Source organism: Nothoprocta perdicaria, unplaced genomic scaffold (assembly GCF_003342845.1).
Source record: "Nothoprocta perdicaria isolate Ctin4 unplaced genomic scaffold, notPer1 scaffold_103, whole genome shotgun sequence".
Classification (NCBI taxonomy): domain Eukaryota; kingdom Metazoa; phylum Chordata; class Aves; order Tinamiformes; family Tinamidae; genus Nothoprocta; species Nothoprocta perdicaria.
The window spans coordinates 236,374-256,481 of NW_020454128.1; the positions used below are offsets into that span (position 1 = coordinate 236,374).

General features: G+C 49.5%; 1 protein-coding gene across 1 annotated transcript in view; it reads left to right on the forward strand.

The window, feature by feature from the left end:
- The window catches only part of ANTXR1 (ANTXR cell adhesion molecule 1), a 60,413-nt gene extending 46,682 nt beyond the window's left edge, over nt 1–13,731 (forward strand). Inside the window, exons 17-18 of the mRNA XM_026043725.1 lie at nt 2,838–2,918; nt 13,501–13,731. Of these exons, the coding sequence (XP_025899510.1) occupies nt 2,838–2,918; nt 13,501–13,731 (312 nt within the window). The remainder of the gene's footprint in view (nt 1–2,837; nt 2,919–13,500) is intronic.
- Nucleotides 13,732–20,108: the final 6,377 nt, after the last annotated feature.

Consider the following 20,108-nt stretch of genomic DNA (forward strand, 5'->3'; position numbering starts at 1 on the left):
AAGGAAGGATCCCCTGCACATTTGGCCAAGCAGCTGTCACAGACAGGAGTCCTCGTAAGCCATATTTTGTTAGGCAAGCCATTGCAGTGAAGGCATCTTTCAGTGCCATGCAGTCAACTTTGTGTGCCCTGTGTCTGCTCACTGGGTAGCTCCAAGCAGTGCCCCTAGGGATCTAGACACGTTATGTGTTCTGGCTGTCCTCCTCCTCCACTGATCTTGCAACTGGTTCAAATCCAGTGATGGAAATGGCAATGGTGCCCAAGGGAGTAAGAGGGGTTTCCGCAGGATCTGGAAATGTGAGCCTGTTCAAAAGTCTGCTCCAATGCTCTCTCTCTCTTTTCCCACTTAAGGATTATCATTTTATAAACATAGCCTACCAAAAAACTCATTTGCAATTGCGTTATAATGACTTCAACATGTGTTTGTGAAGGTTATTCGTTCTCACAGAGGGACAGGTTATAGAATCAATTTTCAGTTCGGAGTGGGGAGGTTGTTCCTAAATGCATTGCACTGCCATTTGCATCAGTGCAAATCATGTATAAAACACACCAGTCTCATCTTGGGGAGGTTCATTCCTGCTGGGACCTTATCCAGCTGAGAGCTGCAGCTCAGTTGCTTTCTGCAGTGTTCGCAGTGCCCAAAGCTGTGCTCTAACCTGCTGAGGAGCAGACAGGAGTTAAAGGAGAGCAGCACTTATTCTGGCACGAAGACTGCATGCTCAGGCAGCTGGAATCCATGGGAGCACAGTTGCCTGAGGTGGTAGTTGAGCGCTGTGTCCATTCCCATTGAAATTACTTCCTCCCTTGGACAGGTTATGCTGCTGGATTACAGCCCCAGGAGACTGCCAGTTAATTTGCAGAATTTATTCTGCATGGGAGGAAGTCAGTCCTAAACAGAAGAGTCAAAAGTTTGTTGCAGATCTGTGTCCCAGCTGGAACTCTTCTGAAGTTCAAGGGAGGCTTGGAGAAAAGATGCAATGAATGTCGGGTTCAAGTTCAGTTCTGACTGCCTAGGAACAGCTTTTCGTTCATAACAGCAGGAATTTGATTAGAAAGGGGAGTGTGAGCATTAGGAGCATCTTTTGGGCAATATTTGATATTTGTCCTTAGTTCCTTTAGAAAATCTCTCTTTTCCACCATCCAGACTCCACACAGCAAAAGGACATGTCCAGTCCAAGACCCTACGTCCAAATATTGCGATGTTCCACATATGGATAGTGTTTAGCAGCCTAAATCTGTCTCTGGATGAGAATTTACCTAATTAGTAATCCCTCCCACACCCTTACTGGGCCTCACTCAGGAAGACAGAGTCGTTGTATTCAACGCTTCCCCAGGAGCACTCAGCAAAATCAGGGGCTCATTTCTATGAGGCAGAGCTCCTGCTATTGCTCTTCCTGAGCAGTAAGGAATGAGCAAAATTGGCAAGACTCTTCAGGCCTCTTGGCAAAGGTTTCTGTCCAGGAGACATGAGCCTAGGAGGATGAATTTGCRTTGTGTTTTTCAGGGAAGCTCTCATGGAGCCCTAACATGCAGAGGGAGATGAGGAGGGGTAGCCTGTTAGGTCATTGGCTCTGCACCTCCAGCCAAAGCAGAATAGCTAATTCCAGTCTGTCCTTCACTGCTTTTTCCAGTCTTGTTTTTAAAATAACACAGAGGCTTCCGCCACTTCTCTGGGGGAATATTTCACAGACTCACAGGCCTCACCCGTAGGAAATGTCTCCTGATATTCAGCTTAAATCTTCCTATTATCCCCATGCTCCAAATGCACTTGATACCTTCTGTTAAAGCACATATTAAATTTCCATCTGCTCTATCAGACTCCTTCAAATACCGCTTTGGAAGGCAGATATACCTTGTGCATGTAACAAGCTGCTTAAAAATACATGTGAGAGGAGGAAAGTAAGGAATTCAGATCAGCAACACTTAACCAGGATAGTTTGAATCTGACAAAATGCCAAGAAATTCACATTTTAGGGTCAGTCCCAACAACCCTCCATCTTTCCATGCAACACAGGGGCCGCCCTTAACTTGGGGTGTCCTGCGTTTTGCCAGCTTATCCAATGGAGGCAAAGGTAAAGGGTTTTCTTCCCCTTACATCAACTCCCCCAAATGATGTATGTTTAGTAGGTACATGACTGTTAATGAGAATTGATGAACTGCTGTTTGAAATGCCCAAGGGCTTTATCTGCTGCCAAATGCAGCTACTTACACTTAAAAGATTGTTGTTATTGTTGTTATTCTTATTTGCTGCTGCTGCTCCTTAGCATAATGCCAGCTGGATTTCCCCCCTTTTAAAATACCATTTCAACAGTTGAAAAGGTCAGTGCAAATAAACCAAAAATCATGACAAGTCTAAAAGCTTCTCAAGAAACTTACCAGATCCTTAGTCCATCTGACAGAGGTAGGACAGCAACAATTATGGATGCAAATGAAGATACAAAAACGGACAGTGCCTTTTCTCATGATTTGGTGCAGGACATATTGTCTGCTGCAGCCAGTCAAAGAGCTCTGCATGCTTTGGTTTGGTTAACAGCTTTCTTGCTTCTGTGCCTTCTTCTGCTTCTACTTAGTAATGTAGGTGTCTACCTCTTCTTCCTCCTCCTTTCTCCTTTCTTGCTCATTCGGAAGCCTCTTCCTTTGTGCTTGTCGGAGTTTCTGAGGGAGGGAGAGTAAGGTTGTCTCTAGGAGAGAAAGCATTGCTCTCCAAAGCCTTTTGTGAACACAACTAATAGTTAAGTGAAAAATGTGCTTGTCTGAGCTACCTTGTCTCTGCATCTCCCTCTGCGCAGTGCACTTGCTCTTCTCTTGAAGATAACACTGTGTTTGCTTTGATTGCAGGGGAAATTGGATGCTCTCTGGGTCTTGCTGCGGAAAGGTTATGACCGTGTATCTGTGATGCGCCCTCAGCCAGGAGACAAGGTACTGTGCCTTACAAGCCAGGAGAAATCCCTGTCCCAAGCCAGGACAAAGCCCACTCGAGTTTCTGAGGTGGGACAGAAGGGTTGAATATCTCCTGCTGAGGCAGGTACTTACAAGATGTCAGAAGCAAGAATGCAGTTACATCTAACAGCTTTGTTTACAACTGCAGCTCGTGCAGTTTCACGCGAACACATCTTCAAGTGTGAAAGTTCTTTGACAGAAATACCCAGGTAGGAGCCCAGTACATTCCTGCTCTTAGATGTTACAGCCATTTTCCATTAATTACGCAATTAATACTCATGAATATCAGATGTTCCTGCAGTTTTTCATTCATTAAAGTTTAAATTCCAGAATGAAAGTCTAAAAATACTTTTAAGAGTATATACTTTGCTACCTAAATTTAAATTTCATCAGCGTTGTTACAGAGCAGGGTTTGCAGAATGAGAACTGGAGTTGTTCTGTGAGAGGGAGGAAGTATTCCCATATATTTCTTGTAAAATCTGTGTTCACGTGTATGAAAAAGGGATAGTGAAACTTTATACATTCGTGTGTGCTATGGGCAGGAAAAGAAACTGTTGAGGAGAACGAGCTAATACCACTTAACAGGAATTATGCTGTCTCTGGTGGCGGGATTCTGTAGAGTTAGATCTCTCCTAGAAAATACTAACTCCTCCTATTGAGTGGGATTAAATGTCGGAGTGCTTCCTCAGTCATTTCATACTCTCACAGCCCCTGTTTCAATTTGACTACCCTCATGGTGAAAAAATGTAGGTATATATATATATTATATACATATATATATATATAGTCAATTTACACATGTCTGACATAAATCAGCAAAGTGTCCTGGGGAATACATTTGGCCCAAAGTATAAGTAACTGTGTGTATCGTTGTCAGGAGACTGAACAGGATATGAAACAACAAAAGCAATTTTTTTGGTGGAGAAGCAAAGTCCTATAACATTTGGCTCCCTATAAGGTTTTTCCATTGACTTCAGGACCAATGAACTCTTGTGGATAGAAATGTTAATGTTTTCTTGCTTCATGGGGAAAAATTGCTAGAATGTCTTTGCTTAGTTGCTAATGCCTGGCAACTTTTGTGATTTTTTTCCACAGAAGTCAGGGTTTGAAGAATGCCTATTCTTTGAGTAATTTTGTGTATGTGTGTGAGGAGCTAAGATTATGTTATGAGAAAGATACCTCTTCCATTTACAGTAGGGAAAATCCAGAGTAGTTTAATTGAAGCCAGTAAAGTTAGYGGTGATCTATACTAGTGCAACTGTGAGCAGACTCCCTCCCTGTTTGGTCCTATATCTCTTAAACACGTCGTTCTGCATTCTGCCAGCATAAAGAATAGGAGAATTGGCCCAGGTAGGTGTTACGTGCTCCAGAGTCTCAGTAGATTTAGCTCTGTGTGATCCTGCTGTGCTCTAAAGAGGCTCTGGGACCACCCCTGCATCCTGTGATGGATCCATCACCTGTGCATCAAGTCACTTGACAGGCAAATTTATATATATGTGCCAGGTAGGCAGCTAAGCGCATGGTGTGGCCAGTGACTGCTGGAGGAAGGTATTTCTTGGCATGGTCTCTGAGACAAGATGCCAGCACCGACCATCAGCCAGCGGGGCAGAGCTGTGAGTCGTCTTGGCAACAGCTGGCTCGGCTGCCAGTTCTTGTGGCCCCTCCGTGCGATTCCAAGTAGCTCCCTTGGACCAGGCAGCATGGACAGGGAGCACGGCAAGGACAGACTTGGTCCTCGTCAGCTTGTGAAATCTGCAGCGTGGACAAATGGCCTGGAGTTGGGGGATTTCATAGCTGTCTGCCAGCAAACCTGGGCTTGTTCGTGTTCTTTCTTTCTCTTCRGAAGGAGGAGCTGGTACAGGACAGCTCTTCCCAGCTTGGCCACAAAGGGAGCCCACGCAGAGATGGGATTTTAAGGCTGGTTTGAAACTTCAGCCCCAGTACTGAAGCCATGTGCAAAGCCAGCACACAGCACATCCTCGGGGAAAGGCTAGGTAGATATTCAAGCCTTTGCAGGTGATATTTATGCCTGATCACCTAAAATTTGCAGACAGGACCCTTTGATCATATGATGTTCCTAAAAGCTACAAGGAGGGGCTGCTATGAGGGTGATTTGCAACTCCTTATTTCTCTTTCTTGCATAAAAGAGGGAAGCAGATTTCAAAGCTTGGTGTCGTCACATGGACACTTCAATTCACCCACTTGGTCAACATAAAAATATGAAGCCAGATGAAAAGTAACTGAAAGAAATATCTGTTTGCTTTGGAGCCTGCGAGGGAATTGGACTAAAGCCCAGGATTACATCATTTTCATATAGAAGCAATCCCTTGCTATAATCAGTTACTTTATCCGCTGCCAGTGCATTAGCTGAGCTGTTCAAAAAGTTTCCTTGCGTAGAGTGAAACATGGATCGAGCTTCAACCATTGTGTTGACTAATCGTTGCTCTTTATCTGCCGCAGCCCACGCAGCTCGCTGGGTACCAGACACATCGCTAAGGAAGACAGTTCCCGCCCCGAGAAGTTCACGTTAGGCTGTAGCAAGACATACATTCAAGGACAAGGACTCGTAAACTTGTGATTTATATACGTTGCAGCGGACAGCATGGGAGTTATTCCAGTCCTCCTTCCCTGAGTCACTTGGGGCAGTCCCTTCTCTTGGCCCCTTGTCGGTTCATGCTCTGAACCCTTTAATCAAGGTTTAAATGCCTTGGACTAGGACTGTTTCCTCACTACAAAAGATACTGTTATCAGAGTAACTAATTGCCCCATAAAGTAGGAAAGACAGATTTACCCCAAAATTGAGCTTTTATTTTTTTCCCCCCAACTGTAGCAGTTGTCATAATAAAGGATAAACTTCTGCAACGATGCCTGTAGCTGCCTGCAGAATCTCACTCGCCTTGGCCACTAGGCAGCAGTTTCTATGAACAGCAGGTCCCACTTCACAGCTTTCTGTATTTGCAGCAACTGGGCACAAGCCTCCTTGCATCTCCCAGAACAAAACACGAGGCTGACTTCGGTCTGCTCTGCAGGAGCAGAAGGCTCATTAAAGCACATCTTTTGTCACAGAGTGGGCAGAAAGGACACTCAGGGTCTGTTTTACGTGTGGCCAGAGAGGCTGAGATGCACAAGACAGTTGTGAAACTCTGTTTTTGGAGTCAAACCTGGAAATGCTCTGAGGTTAGTAACAGCCACAGCTGGTTCCAATAAGGCAAGGAAGTCAGAGTCACATGGGATTCCTGTGGTCTTCTCACATTTTCTAAAGACTAGGTTTGCATTTTTGTCAGCCTTAATGAGGTTATTTTTACATTCAAAACATCATTAGACGGGGATGATTTAAATATATGTTATATACATATATTTTAGAAAACTTTATGGCTTCTCTAATGGACTAAGGGAAGGCTTATTAGTGCAAAGTCCTCACTAAACACAGGATTCAAATAATTAACTAGTGTCACTTTAAAGTTGTCAGCTGAATTTCCATGGTAAACAGTGTTTCATCTGAAATTTAGGAGGAGATTATTGCAGTGTGTTTCAGGCTTGGCTTGGAACAGCTCAATCTGGGAGCTGATTATATTCTAAATTGTTATTGCAGTGCATTAGTTGCATTGTCATTTTGTGTGTACATATGGGTATCGATATAGGTGTGTATATATATACATATATAGAGAGAGGAAGTATAGCAAAGTCATGTGTAATTATGGATAAAGACATATCCTGCCTAACTTAGCCAAAATGCAGGTAGAGGAGTTTGTGCTTAATCACTTAAGCTCGTGTCTTATTAGATCTCAGTGAGATGATCCTAGGACAAACAGTGGTTAGTTGTGACAGGATGATGGGGTTATGAAATATATTAAAATACCCCCCTTTAAGTAATCACAAGTGTTGCTACAATAAAGGGAAGAATGTATTTGTATGTGTGTGTGCATGTGAAGACATAAAAATGGTTCTTAATATAAACAGAACAGCCAGAGTATGAAATAAGAGCAGTTTACAGCCAGATTGCATGAGTCTTCACTCAGAAAAGCCCTGTTTTTCAACAAACGCTTACAAAACTCCTCTCTGACCTACCATCACACTAATATTTTTATATTACAGTGAAATGCCAAAACCTCAAATTAATGATTTCAGGCTTCCCTGTGAATGTTTTATACAGCCTAAGGAATTCAGCTGACCATTCTGGATTATATCGGTCATTCATCTCAAAYGACCATTCCTTGAGAAAGGCCCAGCTCTGCAGAGCAAGGACTTCGGGATGCGTGTGGTCACTTTTAAGTCCCATTGCTTCTATTGAGAATCTCTTGGGCATGTGCTCTGATGCTGCAGGCTTAGCCCTTCAGTTCTGGAGGCCTTTTTACTTGCATGCTGCACGGTGATTGTTTCCTCTGGGATTGCAAGAAAAATCCTGCAAGGTGGTAAGTAACCGCCTGTGTCTTACCTTGTATTGCCAGGGACTTATGGAAAGACAAGTGCACAGTTTCACAGAATCACAGGATGGTTGAGATTGGAAGGGACCTCTAGGGATCATCCAGTTCAACCCCCTGCTCCAGCAGGGACACCCAGAGCACAGAGCAACCGGGCACATCCAGGCGGGTTGGGAAGATCTCCAAAGCAGGAGCCTCCCCAGCCTCCCTGGGTAGCCTGGGCCAGGGCTCGGGCACCCTCACACCAAAGAAGTTCTTCCTCACATGGAGATGGGACTGCCTGTGTTTCAACCCATTATACCCATTGCCCCTTGTCCTATCACTGGCCACCCACTGAGAAGAGCTTGGCCCCATTCTCCCTGCATTCACTCTTCAGCTATTTATAGGCTCAAAAGCATACGAATATTGAGAAGAAACTATTGCAAGACTGAGCCTCGGCTGACAGGTTTCTGCTGATAGGCTGCAGAGCTTGAGAACAAAATTGTAACCTTCCTGCACGTATTATTGCAGTGGAGTTTTCCATTAATAGCCATGGAAAAATTAACCTAAGCATTAGTTCTTTTTCCTGGAACTAACAGCCCCAAAGCCAAAAGCTGGGTGATCGGCTCACCAGCTTGCAGGGCTACTGCAGAGCAGCCTGCTCAGCCCCGTCCAAACGAAGCACAGGGGTGGCCTTGCTCTCCTTAAGGACTGCACCTCCATTCCTGAGGCGGAGAGTGATTTCCCCGGCTGACACAGCAGGAAAACAGCATGGGATTGTGTCACACAGCGGGACCGTGCCCTGGCTTCCCTGCCCAAATTGCACCCAAAAAGAGACCATCCTGAGACACTGCTTTCTGGAAAAGTAGATCCTCTACTCCTCTGCCTCCCCAAAGGGACATTCACCATTATTCTTGATTAATTGTTCCAGTTACCATTGCCAAGAGAATGTGTTTCATTTTTCATTTGAGTTTTTCTCTCTTTTCCTCATACCCTGTAGACTTTTTGTTATTGCAGCTCCATATGAAAGATTGCAGTCCCGTGTGAGACACTGTCTTTGATGTGTCACCCTGCCTTTCTCCAAGACTAGCTACCTCTTTCCAGAAAGACAATGGGAAGAATAACCAGATCTTCCTGGAAATGACACTCATCCCACACTGTAAATAAGCCAAAAGCAGCTCCTGCAAAAGCAATCAGGCCGCATTTGCTGACATAAAAATGCCCATGTGCTGCTGCAAGAGCCATGCTCCCAAACTCTGTCACAGGCTGAAGAGGAGGACATGAAGCTCATTCCCACGCTTCAGTTTGCCAAAGTAGAAGCCTGTATCATCCCGTTCTGCTTTTTGTCAAGGTTGCCCAGAACGTTTTCTTTTCAGTAGGTTCCCAGCGCAAATCATTTGGTCCTGCACAGTGTAGCACCAGAGCAGCAGCTCTTATCTGGATTGTGGTAGGTCTGAAAAACCAGTCAGAGGCCGGAATGAATGAGTAAGCTCGTGAGTAAGAGCTCGAATGGAGGTTGTGTTAGCAGGAGCGCTTGTTGGGCCGCCAGGCCCCTGGGTACATGGTGCCGTCTCTGTGTGCATAGCTGCGCATGAGTCACAGCCAGCGTGCCTGAGCTGGGCTGGCTCTTACTTATTTCAAATTCAGTGAAAGCTCTGAGAAAAATGCAGCCCTTTGGTGACTTTCAGTCAGGATGCTAATCTGCAGTGGAGGGAGCTGGTCCTCACCCAGCTGGAGCTCGCCAGCCATGCGCACCATCACTTGACACCAGCTTCGCAGGTGTCTTTATTCTTCTCATACGGGGTAAATTGCACCCCTTTGTTATTTTCAGAAGAAAATGCCATTTTGTAGCACTCCTCTTAAGGATAGAAAGTTAAATCTAACTTGTCATTTGATACCTGGCTGAAACTTCTGAATCTTCCTCCGAAGTCATCAGTCTTAACACTTTTCACAAGGCATTTTAAATTACATCATTAACAGTTGGCAGTTTTCAGTGGTGCTTCTCCAGCAAAAGACCAACTTAACAGAACCCTGCTGGAGTCATGATCCAGAACTCCTTCTTACCAGTGGAAGTCTTCATTTTGGGAGAAAGTAGGTCAAACATCCAATTAATCATTTATCCATTGACCAAGGTAGCTGGAATGTCTTGGGAATAGCAGGTTCCATAAGCAGTGCTGAGTTCAAGTGCTTTTATTTAGTAACAAGAGACAGATGTTTGTGTTGCRGTGATGTTTTATCACAAAATGAAACGGTTTAAGTAGTTGTTTGGTGACTAACAGACAGAGAGGTAGCCGTGTAATTGCTGGGCTTGCTGCAGCAGGCCCTATTTCCTGGCATTCCCAAGTTATGGGCTTGCTCCCAAGGCTGGCTAACAAAGTCCAGGAGGTAGCTAACCCTGGAGCTTTCCAGGAGGAAACCGGCCTGAGGAGCTTTCCTAAAGCTGTCCCACTCGACCCTGTGAAAGGCAGCACACACCCATCCCAGGTGGTGAAACCTGGGATTGAAGCTCCCAGAATCCCGTCACATGGCAGAAACTCTCTGGGATTTGGGAGTTTATCTCAAGAGGAGGGGTTAAGGGTAGTGAAGCCTCCTGGTAATCCAGCTCGGTGAGGTTCAGAGCTGCTCTGAGGTCCCCTGCGCTCGCCACTCCTTATTCTTTTTCTCTCCTCGCTCATCACCCACATGGATGTCTGTGGAAGTTTTATGCCTGGGCTGTGTTCAAATCAAGTACCAGGTTACTTTGGCAGGAAGGTTGTGGCCTAGGAAGATTGTCATGAGTTTCTTTCATCTATAGATGTGCTTCCTTTGCTTTTCAGGTAGCTACAGTTTGGTAAATTGTGTCTTTCTGGAGACTGGTGAAAACTCTTGCATCTATTTAATGCCTGCCTGTTACTCATTTACCCATCTTTGTGCCTGATTCAGAATCAGGAAAGAAATCACAATTTAATCCTCTCTTCTCTTCTCTTCTCTTCTCTTCTCTTCTCTTCTCTTCTCTTCTCTTCTCTTCTCTTCTCTTCTCTTCTCTTCTCTTCTCTTCTCTTCNTCTCTTCTCTTCTCTTCTCTTCTCTTCTCTTCTCTTCTCTTCTCTTCTCTTCTCTTCTCTTCTCTTCTCTTCTCTTCTCTTCTCTTCTCTTCATAAAGCAGAATGTTGTTTATGGAAAGTTTGATTTATTAATAATCCTCACAAAACATCATTAAGGATCTTTCCCAGTGCCTGTCTTTAAACTCAGGAGCTCAGAAGCTAGTCCCTATGTTTTATGATCTTAAAATCTTGGTATTTTTCCAGGTATTAATTCCAGCTTGATAGGGAACCAAGAGAAACAGAAACATTTTTCATCTTCACTTCAGAAAAATGTGCTCAGTCTTCTCCTGTTAAAGAGATATCTATGCATTTTTACCTCCTTGCTACCTCACCTTTGCGCTGGGCATGACGTGAGCTTCCCCCTAAGCAGATGGCACCACCCAGGGCAGGGCTGGCATGAAGCAAGCAAAAAGCTTCCACCCTGCACTGGCAGGAGGCAGGTAGATGGTCAGAGAAGAAGGAACCACTGCAGTGCCTGGGGAGCAAGGTCCATCATCAGATCTGCCGGATCCCACGTGGGGGCTCTGGGCAGGGCCTGTGCACCGTACTCTAAATGCTAGTTCCTCTCCCAGCTGCTTTACACTCTTAGATGAAGGCAGAAAGAGAGGCACGAGGAGGTGAGAGGCGGCTCAGGCTGGGCTGGGTGGTCCCTAGGAAAAAGGGAAGAGCTGGGATCAAGTTGCAGGTCAAGTTGCAGAGCGTTCGTGGGGCAAAGTGTGGCCAGAGGAGCCTCCGGAGGCTGGAGACTGCCGGCCTCGCCGCTCTGCTGCCTGCCCTCTCCCCCATTCATGCAGAGGCTGAAGGAAGAAGGCCACTCCAAGCAGGAATCATTATGCCTGTGCCTACGAGCAATATTCTCTAGAAAAACAACAGTAAATGCCAGAGGAATGGCCCGTGCTCTGGGATTACTTGTCTGTGGTCACGTTCTGGCTGGCGCAGCCTCTGTAGTTCTGCATCTGTTATCAGATTGCTCCATGCAAGATGAAATCTGTGCTCAAGATCCAGCTTTTTGATTGAAGATTTTCTCTCGCCTGCGGGTCTGCTTTGCAGTTGTACCCAGAGTGCTGCTAAAACATTTTCTCTCTCTCCTGTGTAATAGCAGAGTAATTTTCTTTTTCCTGGATTTCTCCTTGTCATTCAATCTGACAACCCTTCCCTGGGAGATGTTGGCTTCTCCCCCTCCTCTGAGGCAGCACGGCTGCCAAAGTCCATCCTGGATTGAGAGCTTCTCTCTGGCACCCTCCCCACAGCTGCAAAGGCGAGGGAGAAGCCAGGCAGCGAGACCCAGCAAGAATCCCTGTGGTCGGCCTGCTGCAGGAGCCCCTGTGGAGCCGCAGACATCAGCCATGCCGGAGGAACGGAGCGGGCTCTCCGGCAGGGAAGCAGCCAGGTGCTGCTATCGTTAGGCACTGGCATGGGATCTTGGGCACAGTTCTAGGTGGCAGCTGGCCACAAAGGCCGTGCGAGGCCCTGGCCACTGCCGGCCCCACGGCTTTCCCAAGGCAGCCCTCACCAACCAAACCTCGGGGCTCTGCCATGGGACGCGGTGCTTTCTGCTGCGGGGCCATCCCCACAAGTGCCACATGGCTTTTAATCCCCCAGCTGGGCCCCCAGCCCAAGGCTTTGGGAGCCTCCCGACATTCTCGTGGATGCGTTTTGGGCAGCGCGCAGTTCCATTTGGATCAGCGGCACTATAACCTCACCCCTGGAGCATCCAGACAGAGGAGCTCTGCTCACAAAAACAATTGCAGCTTTTTGTTCTCTGGCTTTCCTGGGCTGCTGCTTTTTGTTCGGGTTTATTCTCAACATAAATAAAACAAAATCAGTGCAAGAAATAGTTCTAAAGCTACTAAAGCTGCATTGCAGGAGATGACCGGAACAAGGAAAACATCCTCATGGGGCTTTTTTTATGAGTAAAATTGGTTAGTCTGGAGTTCAGACTTCTACTCACCCTATAGGACTATCCCCCCAAATTCACCTCGAATCCCAGCAAGGTGCATTAAAGCACCATTAAAGCAGAGACATCAGCCTGAAAAGGAAAATAGAAGTCGGGTCTCGCTGCTTCTCCACGGTTCTTCTGCACCTGCTCGTGTGGTGACCCATTGGTGCCACTGCCAGCGGTTGGGGACATGGGTGTTCCCGGCCAGGGACCCTTGGAGAGGAGCCACCTGTGGCACCCGCTGTGGCAGCCCCTCATCCCCCTCAGCCCCGCTCTGCCTTCGTGCCAACGTCTTCCTCCCCTCTGCAGAGCCTGGGGGCCAGCAGGTACAAGGCCCCGAGCGGAGCTGAGGGTGCAGAGCCCCCTGTGCTGCTGCCCCAAGAAGCCTCCTCCGAGCTGCGCTGGCTCCACGCTTCTTCTGGCAGGTTTTCACTGGGAAAAACATTTATTTGGGGAGAGGAAAACAGAAAATTAAACCCACACTCACAAATGCAGAAAGCAAGCGAGGAAGTTGGAAATGCTCTGGTGCCTTTTGGGATGATTTCATATCTCAAAGAATGAATCCTCAGTACAGTAATGCTGATGCTGACATTTGGGTATTTACAGTGGGATCTTTTGCAGGTGGAAGTTGGTGAGGAAAAAAAAGAAAAAGGAGCAGCTCGGGGGGCAAAGGTTTTGTTTAAAAATGTACAACAGACCGTAGCTTAGCACCGCTGCCGCAGAAGAGTGGGAAAAGCAGCTTATTGGCTTCCCAGGAGCACTGGAATATCACGAAGAGGAGGAGAGAGAAAGGAAGTATTTGGGGACAGACTGGGAGCAAGGAGCTGGTCGAGTGAAATGAACCTTCCTGTCATCGCAGTTGATGAATCGCAGAACGGCTGAGTTGGAAGGGATCTCCAGAGATCATCTGGTCCAAGGCCCCTGCTCCAGCAGGGACAGAAGTAGAGCACAAAAGAATAAATGTGGAAGGAGAAAGAATAAGTGTGGAAGGAGAAAGAATAAGTCTGGAAGGAGAGCTTCAGTGGTGCTACTGGGAGGCGGGCGGGAGTGGGACAGGCAGAAGGGCCATGCTGGGTGCGGGGTCCCGGCCAAGCCCCCCTGTCTAATGCCGCTCTCCCCCTGCCCCTCTTCTCGTTGCAGGGCCGCTGCATCAACTTCACCCGCGTGAAGGATGCGCAGGCGCCCCCCAAATACCCGCTGAACAACGCCTGCCCCCCGCCTGCCCCCATCTATACCCCCCCGCCGCCTGCGCCTGTCTACACTCCCCCCGCTCCCCCCGCGCCCTCGCCCTCCTCCTCGCTGCCCCCGCTGCCCCCCCCGCCCGGCAGGGCCCCCCCTCCGTCGCGGCCCCCTCCTCGCCCAGCTGTCTAGGGGCTCCTGCTGCTCCCAGCTCTCCCGCCCGCGGCCCAGAGGCTTTTCCAGCAGTACTGGCTTTTCGACGTCCGTCTTGGCGGCTGGCGGGACCGCTCTGTACTCGTCTTTCTCCTTCTGTTTTCCTTTTTTTTTTTTTTTTTTCCCGATCCCGTTTGCATCAGTGCCGCCAAAACTCAGCGAGCCAAAGGGGCTGCACCCGCGAGAGGCTCCCAGCAGAGCTGCTTCCCCGTCTCATCCCCGCTGCAGCCCTGTGGTTCCCCAGCGTGATTCCCAAGAACCCCAAGGAAGGAGCAGAGAGGCAGGGGGAGCTCTCAGGAAGGGCAGGACCCCCGGGAAGAGGGTAAAAGGCTCCTGCCGGAGCAGAGCACCGAGGAGACGACGGCACCAGCTCCACAGCACGAGACCTGCGCCGGGGCAGAAATCCTGGGCCGAACAACTGCAGCAGCGGGTGGAAAAGGAGGAAACCCCTTTAAATCCAGAATGAAGGGATGACCAGCAGCTATTGCCACAGACCTTGTGTTGGAGAAGGGAATTTATTGTCACCTTGGAGGACCCTGGAAGGAGAAGGGGGAGGTCACTGCTGTCCAGCTTTGCACATGTTGGAATATGGAAGTGCAGGTGAAGGAAAATGGGAGAGCCCCTCAGGAAGTGAAAATCAAATGGAAAAATCCCCACCCCCGTCAGGACCTGCAGGAGGCTCCCGCGACCTCCCTGAGGACGAGCAGCCACCGGCGGGACGGAGGAGCGCATGGGAGCAGAGCGAACAGCCTGGGAAAGGTGGGTTCACGGAAGCGTTTCGCCAAGGTTCATTTTGGCCCATTTAACTAGGGGCTCCACTGCGCTCAGCGCCACTGACACCGATTTCCATCTCAGGAAGGGAAGTTGCTCTATGGAACAAGTGGCCGGCTGTGCTGATATCTCTAAATCCAGCCTTCCAGGGCTCCTTGCTCTGGGCAGTTTGAAGTGCTGTGAGCACTGATGCATTTCTGTTTCCCTGTAGCTTGCATTTGTTCACCCCAAAAATGTTCCCACGTGGCTTAACAGTTCAGTGTTCCCGCGCAGTATCCAGCTGGTGCCTGCTCCGCTCCAGCAGCGCCTGCCCCGCGGCTGGAATCCCGCGCGGGCCGCGCTGCTCTCCGAGGACGCACGGGCTGCGTCCTTGCCCGCTCCGGGAGCCTCAGGGCGGCGCTGGGAAGCGGCATCGGCCCAGGCGCCTCCCGGCTTTGAGCCGAAATCGACTCTCACCACGTGACTCTCTCCGTGGACGCTCCCGTGGGACATGTAAAGCATCGTCCTAGAGCCACTTCCATGAATAGCTAAAGGCTTCTGCACGCATATCGTTTTCTAGCAGATAAAGGAATGCTTTGCCAAGTAAGTGCTGTTGGAAATACTAATTCTAGCTTTTCTAGCAAAAAGGGAAAAAAAACTCAAAAAGGACGAGAAACACAGCGGGGAAAGACATGGTGAAGACTTGGTGAGGGCACGTGTGGCTGAGCCTTCGCTGTGAGCCCCAAGTCGGGCTGAGCATCTCGGAGCAGCGATCCTGCCGGAGCGCAGGCTGGCTGCACGTGGAAGTGAGAGCGGTGCCTGGGCGCCCAGTGCGTCCGGCAGCATCAGCCACAGGCGGTGCCGCTTCGACGGGACCACCGCGATGGTCAGGTAGGAGCGGGAGACTCAGTTTTGGTTGGATTCCCTCTCCCAATGGGATCTGGTCAAGTAGCTGTTGGGTGTGAAACCTGGGTAGAGCCTAACAGGATCCACAGCTATTTCTCCCAGTCATTCCAAAAAGCTTGGGAAGGAAGCGCATTTTCCCCACCGTGGCGTTGAGTTTTGGTGCGTTTGTGTGGCTGTTAACCAGTAAATCTCAGCCTCCTGCTGGGGGGAAATAAAAGCAGTGTGTGCTCCGTGATTAAAGCCAACGTGTTGCAGATGTCTACACAAATTTCCCTTCTGTTTCTCCACATTAAGGGGGGAAAAGAAAAACCAAAAATACAAAAGAAGCAAAAGAAAACCTGGATCAGTTATGGGGAAAAAAAGTGATATTAGATACCCTCTATGCAATCATCCGGCTTATGAATAAAGAAGAAACTCCAAATTTTTTGTTGTACATATTGTTATTGCATGCTTACCATATGGTAGATGGAAGCATTTCCTATCCGGTGTGGATAAAAGAACATTTTTCAAGTTGTAGTAAATTATTATAACGCCAGTGATATTTCATGGCATGTTATTGTATCAAGCTGTGCTTGTTGTATTTTTTCTTCATGGTTGTATTGCTTTTTTATAAATGTACAAACATTTCCTGCAGTGACGAGCACCTGCTTTACACAGCGTTAACTGTGAACCAGGACTGCACTCCCCATGTGCCCTTGATCCAGCGGAGGGGATCACACATCCCAGAGGGCCTTTCCTGCTGAAACCATCGTCTTTTAACGCCAGGCCCTAAAGGGGAACTTACAGACCCGCCGTGAGGCAGCTGCGGGTGGAGATGTGGGCACGGGTTGGAGCAGCTCCCTCTGACAATTAATGCTGTGTAAACGAGGTGGATTTAGCCAGGGTAGGATATACTACCCTATGTATCCTCTGCCTATAGAGCACCCTAGAAGCGYGTGGTCGGTTCGGAGTAGCTGCAAAGGTGGGCGGCCTCCTCCCAATAATCCCCATGGAGAAGTGGGAACTGAGCGGTTGGCAATGGAGGGAAGGAGCCCGCCCGCCCACCTGCGCTCCGCGCTCCCTTCAGCTCTCTCTGTTCGTTGCATGTGTCCTGTGTTAAATTTGGTCGTTACTCTGGCTGACCTTGATGTTATTATTAAAGAACTTCACAAATTCCTGCTGGGCTCCCCAGGATTCATTGGTCCGGGAAGGGGAACCAAGTGGGATGCTGGTGTCCTTCTGAAACTGGTGAAGAGCTGATGAGAGAGCAGAGCACCAGCGTGGAGCACTGGATGTGACCTGGACAGCCTGCACCTGCACAATGACCCATCACGCCTCCCGGAGCCGCTAACAAGGCAGCTCCTAACAAGGCAGCTCCTAACACAGCTGCTAATGGGGCAGCTCCTAACGAGGCAGCTCCGAACACAGCTGCTAAGGGAGCAGCTCGTCCCTCTAAGGCCTACAAGAAACCCCTGCACCTGCTTCTATTGTGCCTTCTTGCTTCCTTCTTTCCTGCCTGGCATCTCTAATCCAGCAGGCTTGGAAGTGATTGGACAGAGGAGCTGACACTTCAGGTTATTTGAGTATCTCTTTGTATTTAAAGGCTTTGCAAGGTTCTCTTTGCTGCAGGGAAGGTAAAATGTTTTTGCAGAAATGCTTGCGCAGGGTGCAGCCTTGGACCAAGCTCCTTGGTCGCGATTGTTGCAGGTGGCTGCCCCACTCATGGCCGCGGCATTCCCTGCATCAGGACCAGTGGCAGCTCTGGAGCTGCCGCATCCCTGTTCATGCCTTCCCGCGCCATCCAGAGCGGGTGCTCTGGCAGCTCTAGCAACGGCAGATGTGGAGAAAAATACTAGGATCGTCTCAAGGGTGTTTGTAGCCGGCTGTAGAGTGAGGCTGTCATGGAAACAGGAGAGCCCTCTGGCTTCCAAAAACATACGGAATTAAATGTAGCAGCAGGGGGGGTCCCGCTTGCTGAAAAGCCTGGAGTGACTCACGCAGGGATGCGGGGGCTTCTTCCCACAGCCGCCCCAGCGCAGAGCTCCATGTGCCATGGCGCTGTGGGGATTGCTGCTGGGATATGAGGATTGCTGCCAGGATACGGAGCGTAGGATTCGGCCTTTGCCGAGCCCCCCTTCGGAAGGGTTTCCTACCGATGAGACTTGGCTGCAACAGGTGCTGGCTGCAGCCAAGTGCCGGACCACCCAGACCACTGGTCGCCTCCATCGTGGCACATTTTTACATTCCCACAACATCAAATTAAATAAATAACAGGCTCGAAGGTGAGAAGCAAAAGGAACGGCCCAAACTGCTGGGAAACAGCCAGGGGATTGGGTGCTTTGGGGGTTTTAAAGCAGCTCTTGACCAGAACAGGAGTCAGGACTCACATTCCCTGATGGGGGCTTTAATTCCTTGGCGTTACAAGAAAAATAAAGGAGAATCGATAAGCTAAGGTAGGAGGAGATCCGCAATGCTGCAGCCTCATCCTCTCTGTGCATCTCTGGCTGCCTCGCACCTGGTTCTGCTCTCAGGGAGCAGCGACCAGCCAGTTCCTTGCTGCTCCCATGCAGCCTTCTGCCCCCTCCTCTTCCCAGGTGTTTCCTCTTCCTAGAATTCCCATTTTTTTCCTCCCTTTCTGCCATCACTGGAATATGACCCAGTCACTCGTGTTTCAGGGGGGATTGGAGAGGATCTTTAGCCCGTGAGATGCTGTCTCAAGCAGCGCTTTCTTGCACAAGTCTCCATCAGGACCTGGGCTCCTTGCAGTGCTCCTGGCCTGCAGACAAGGTGGGTTTTTAAGAGCAGGTTTGATTTTCTGCCCTTCCTCCTGCAGGGAGTGAGAGCGGGGAGCGGTTCCCGATGCCGGCCCATGGGTTCAACACCAACTGTCCCTGTGGTCCCCGGGCCCTGGCCCTTGACATCCCTGTCTCAACAGCATCTCCTTGCTTGTGCTGAGCACAGCACTGATATCTGTGCCCAGGGGAGCCCCGAGGGGCCTTTGGGCCTCCATTCCCCTCCTGCCCTGAGGTTCTGCACCATTTTCGGTTGGTTTATTGAGTGAAATACCCAGAAAACTTTTTGGCACTAAAGAAGTTTTCTGGCTATTTTACAGGGTGAAAAGCTTCCCTAAATTTCCAGTTGCTGGAAAGCAGGAAGGGAAAGGACCGGCCAGGAGCAGATATGCCGGCGTTTCCAAAGCAGCCTGCCCTGGTTTGGGCTTAAGAATATGGAGACTTTTATTGTTTAAAACCTAAAAATACAGCAAGAGTCAAAGTGCCAAATGCAAGCAGCAAATCCAGCTAATCCGTGCCTGTCTGTGGTTTCTCCGGCAGGTTCTCCGTGCCCGGTAGGTGCAGTGCGGGAAGAGGCGCTGGGCACCGCTCTCACTCCCTGGCAGCAGCAATTCGATCCACCTGCAAAGAGGAGAGGTGTGAGGAGGAGGAGGGACCCCCCCCAGTCCGGGACGCGGCCCCACCACCGAGGCCTCCAGGCCGCTGTCCCTGCGGCGCCGTGGGAGCCGGCTGCAGCTCGGGCACCCTGGCTGTTGCGCTGTGGGCTCGGCCACGCGGGCACCATGGGCTGCTCCGTGTCCGGGGGGACTGTGTGGGCACCGTGGGCTGCTGTGTCCAGAGCCGTGTGGGCACTGCGGGCTGCTCCGTGGACCCTGCCGTGAAGGGACCCAGGGTTTCATTCACCCCGGTCCTCGGCAATCCCACACGGGTGAGTCAGTGTTCCAGCTGTAGGGTAATGGCAGATACTACCCTTTGGAATGGGACTTTATCCAGTGCTTTCCACGTAACAAGAACATAGCAAAGACCAAAGCATCCCCAGGCCCTGGCTCTGCAAGCCCCGGCTCTGCAAGCTGCTGCTTTTCCTGCTTCTGAGGAAAGTGCCTCTTTGCTGCTGCTTCCAGGGCATTAAAGCCCAGGTCCCACCTCAGTTCTCTTTTTTTCTCCTATGCCAGCAGCACCCATCCCAGTACAACTCGTCTCCCTAAGCCCTGCTGCAAACCAGCTGCTCCCATCCAGCTGGGGCCTTAAATCGAAGACAGCTATACGTAAGTTACTGCTTTATTGCTTTTCCATGTAGGATTGGCTGTGATGGCGCTTGGACACATGGCAACTCAGCCAGGAGGGCTAAATCCAGGAGATGCAGAGCACTTAGCAACGCAGGGAGCTTTTACGCTGCAGCTGGGACAGCAGCAGGTCTGAGTTCTTGCCTCCGCTCCCCTGCTTCGGTTGGAGTTTTCCCCTGTGCACCTAATTCCCAACTCCTAATTCCCAGCTTTGTGCAACTCCGGAGTCCCCAGGAGCCCAGCTGGCTCTTGCTGGGAGCTCGGGGAACCGTGAGCACCTCGGGGGGCTCCCTGCTGCTCCCAGCACCTTCTGGGCAACCACTGCTACTCCTAGCTGCCCGGCACCCGCCCGCAGCTGCCTTGTTTAAAGCTGTTTCCATAGGAATTTGTAGGGACCATGGGAACATTTTTTACTTGACCTTAACAGTAAAGAATGAGTTGGGGAGGAGAGAAGGAGCCCAGGAGTGTGATTTGTGGCTCTGCTTTGTCTCTTCAGCTGGGGCCACCTTTTTAGCGACTCGACTCATCTGGCCTCGACTTGGCAGGTCAGCTTGCTTTTGTCTTTTCCTTTCTCAAAGGCCTCTGATGGTTTCCAATGAGCCAATAAATACACAAAAACAGGTCAGGAAGGGCCTCTCCAATGCGC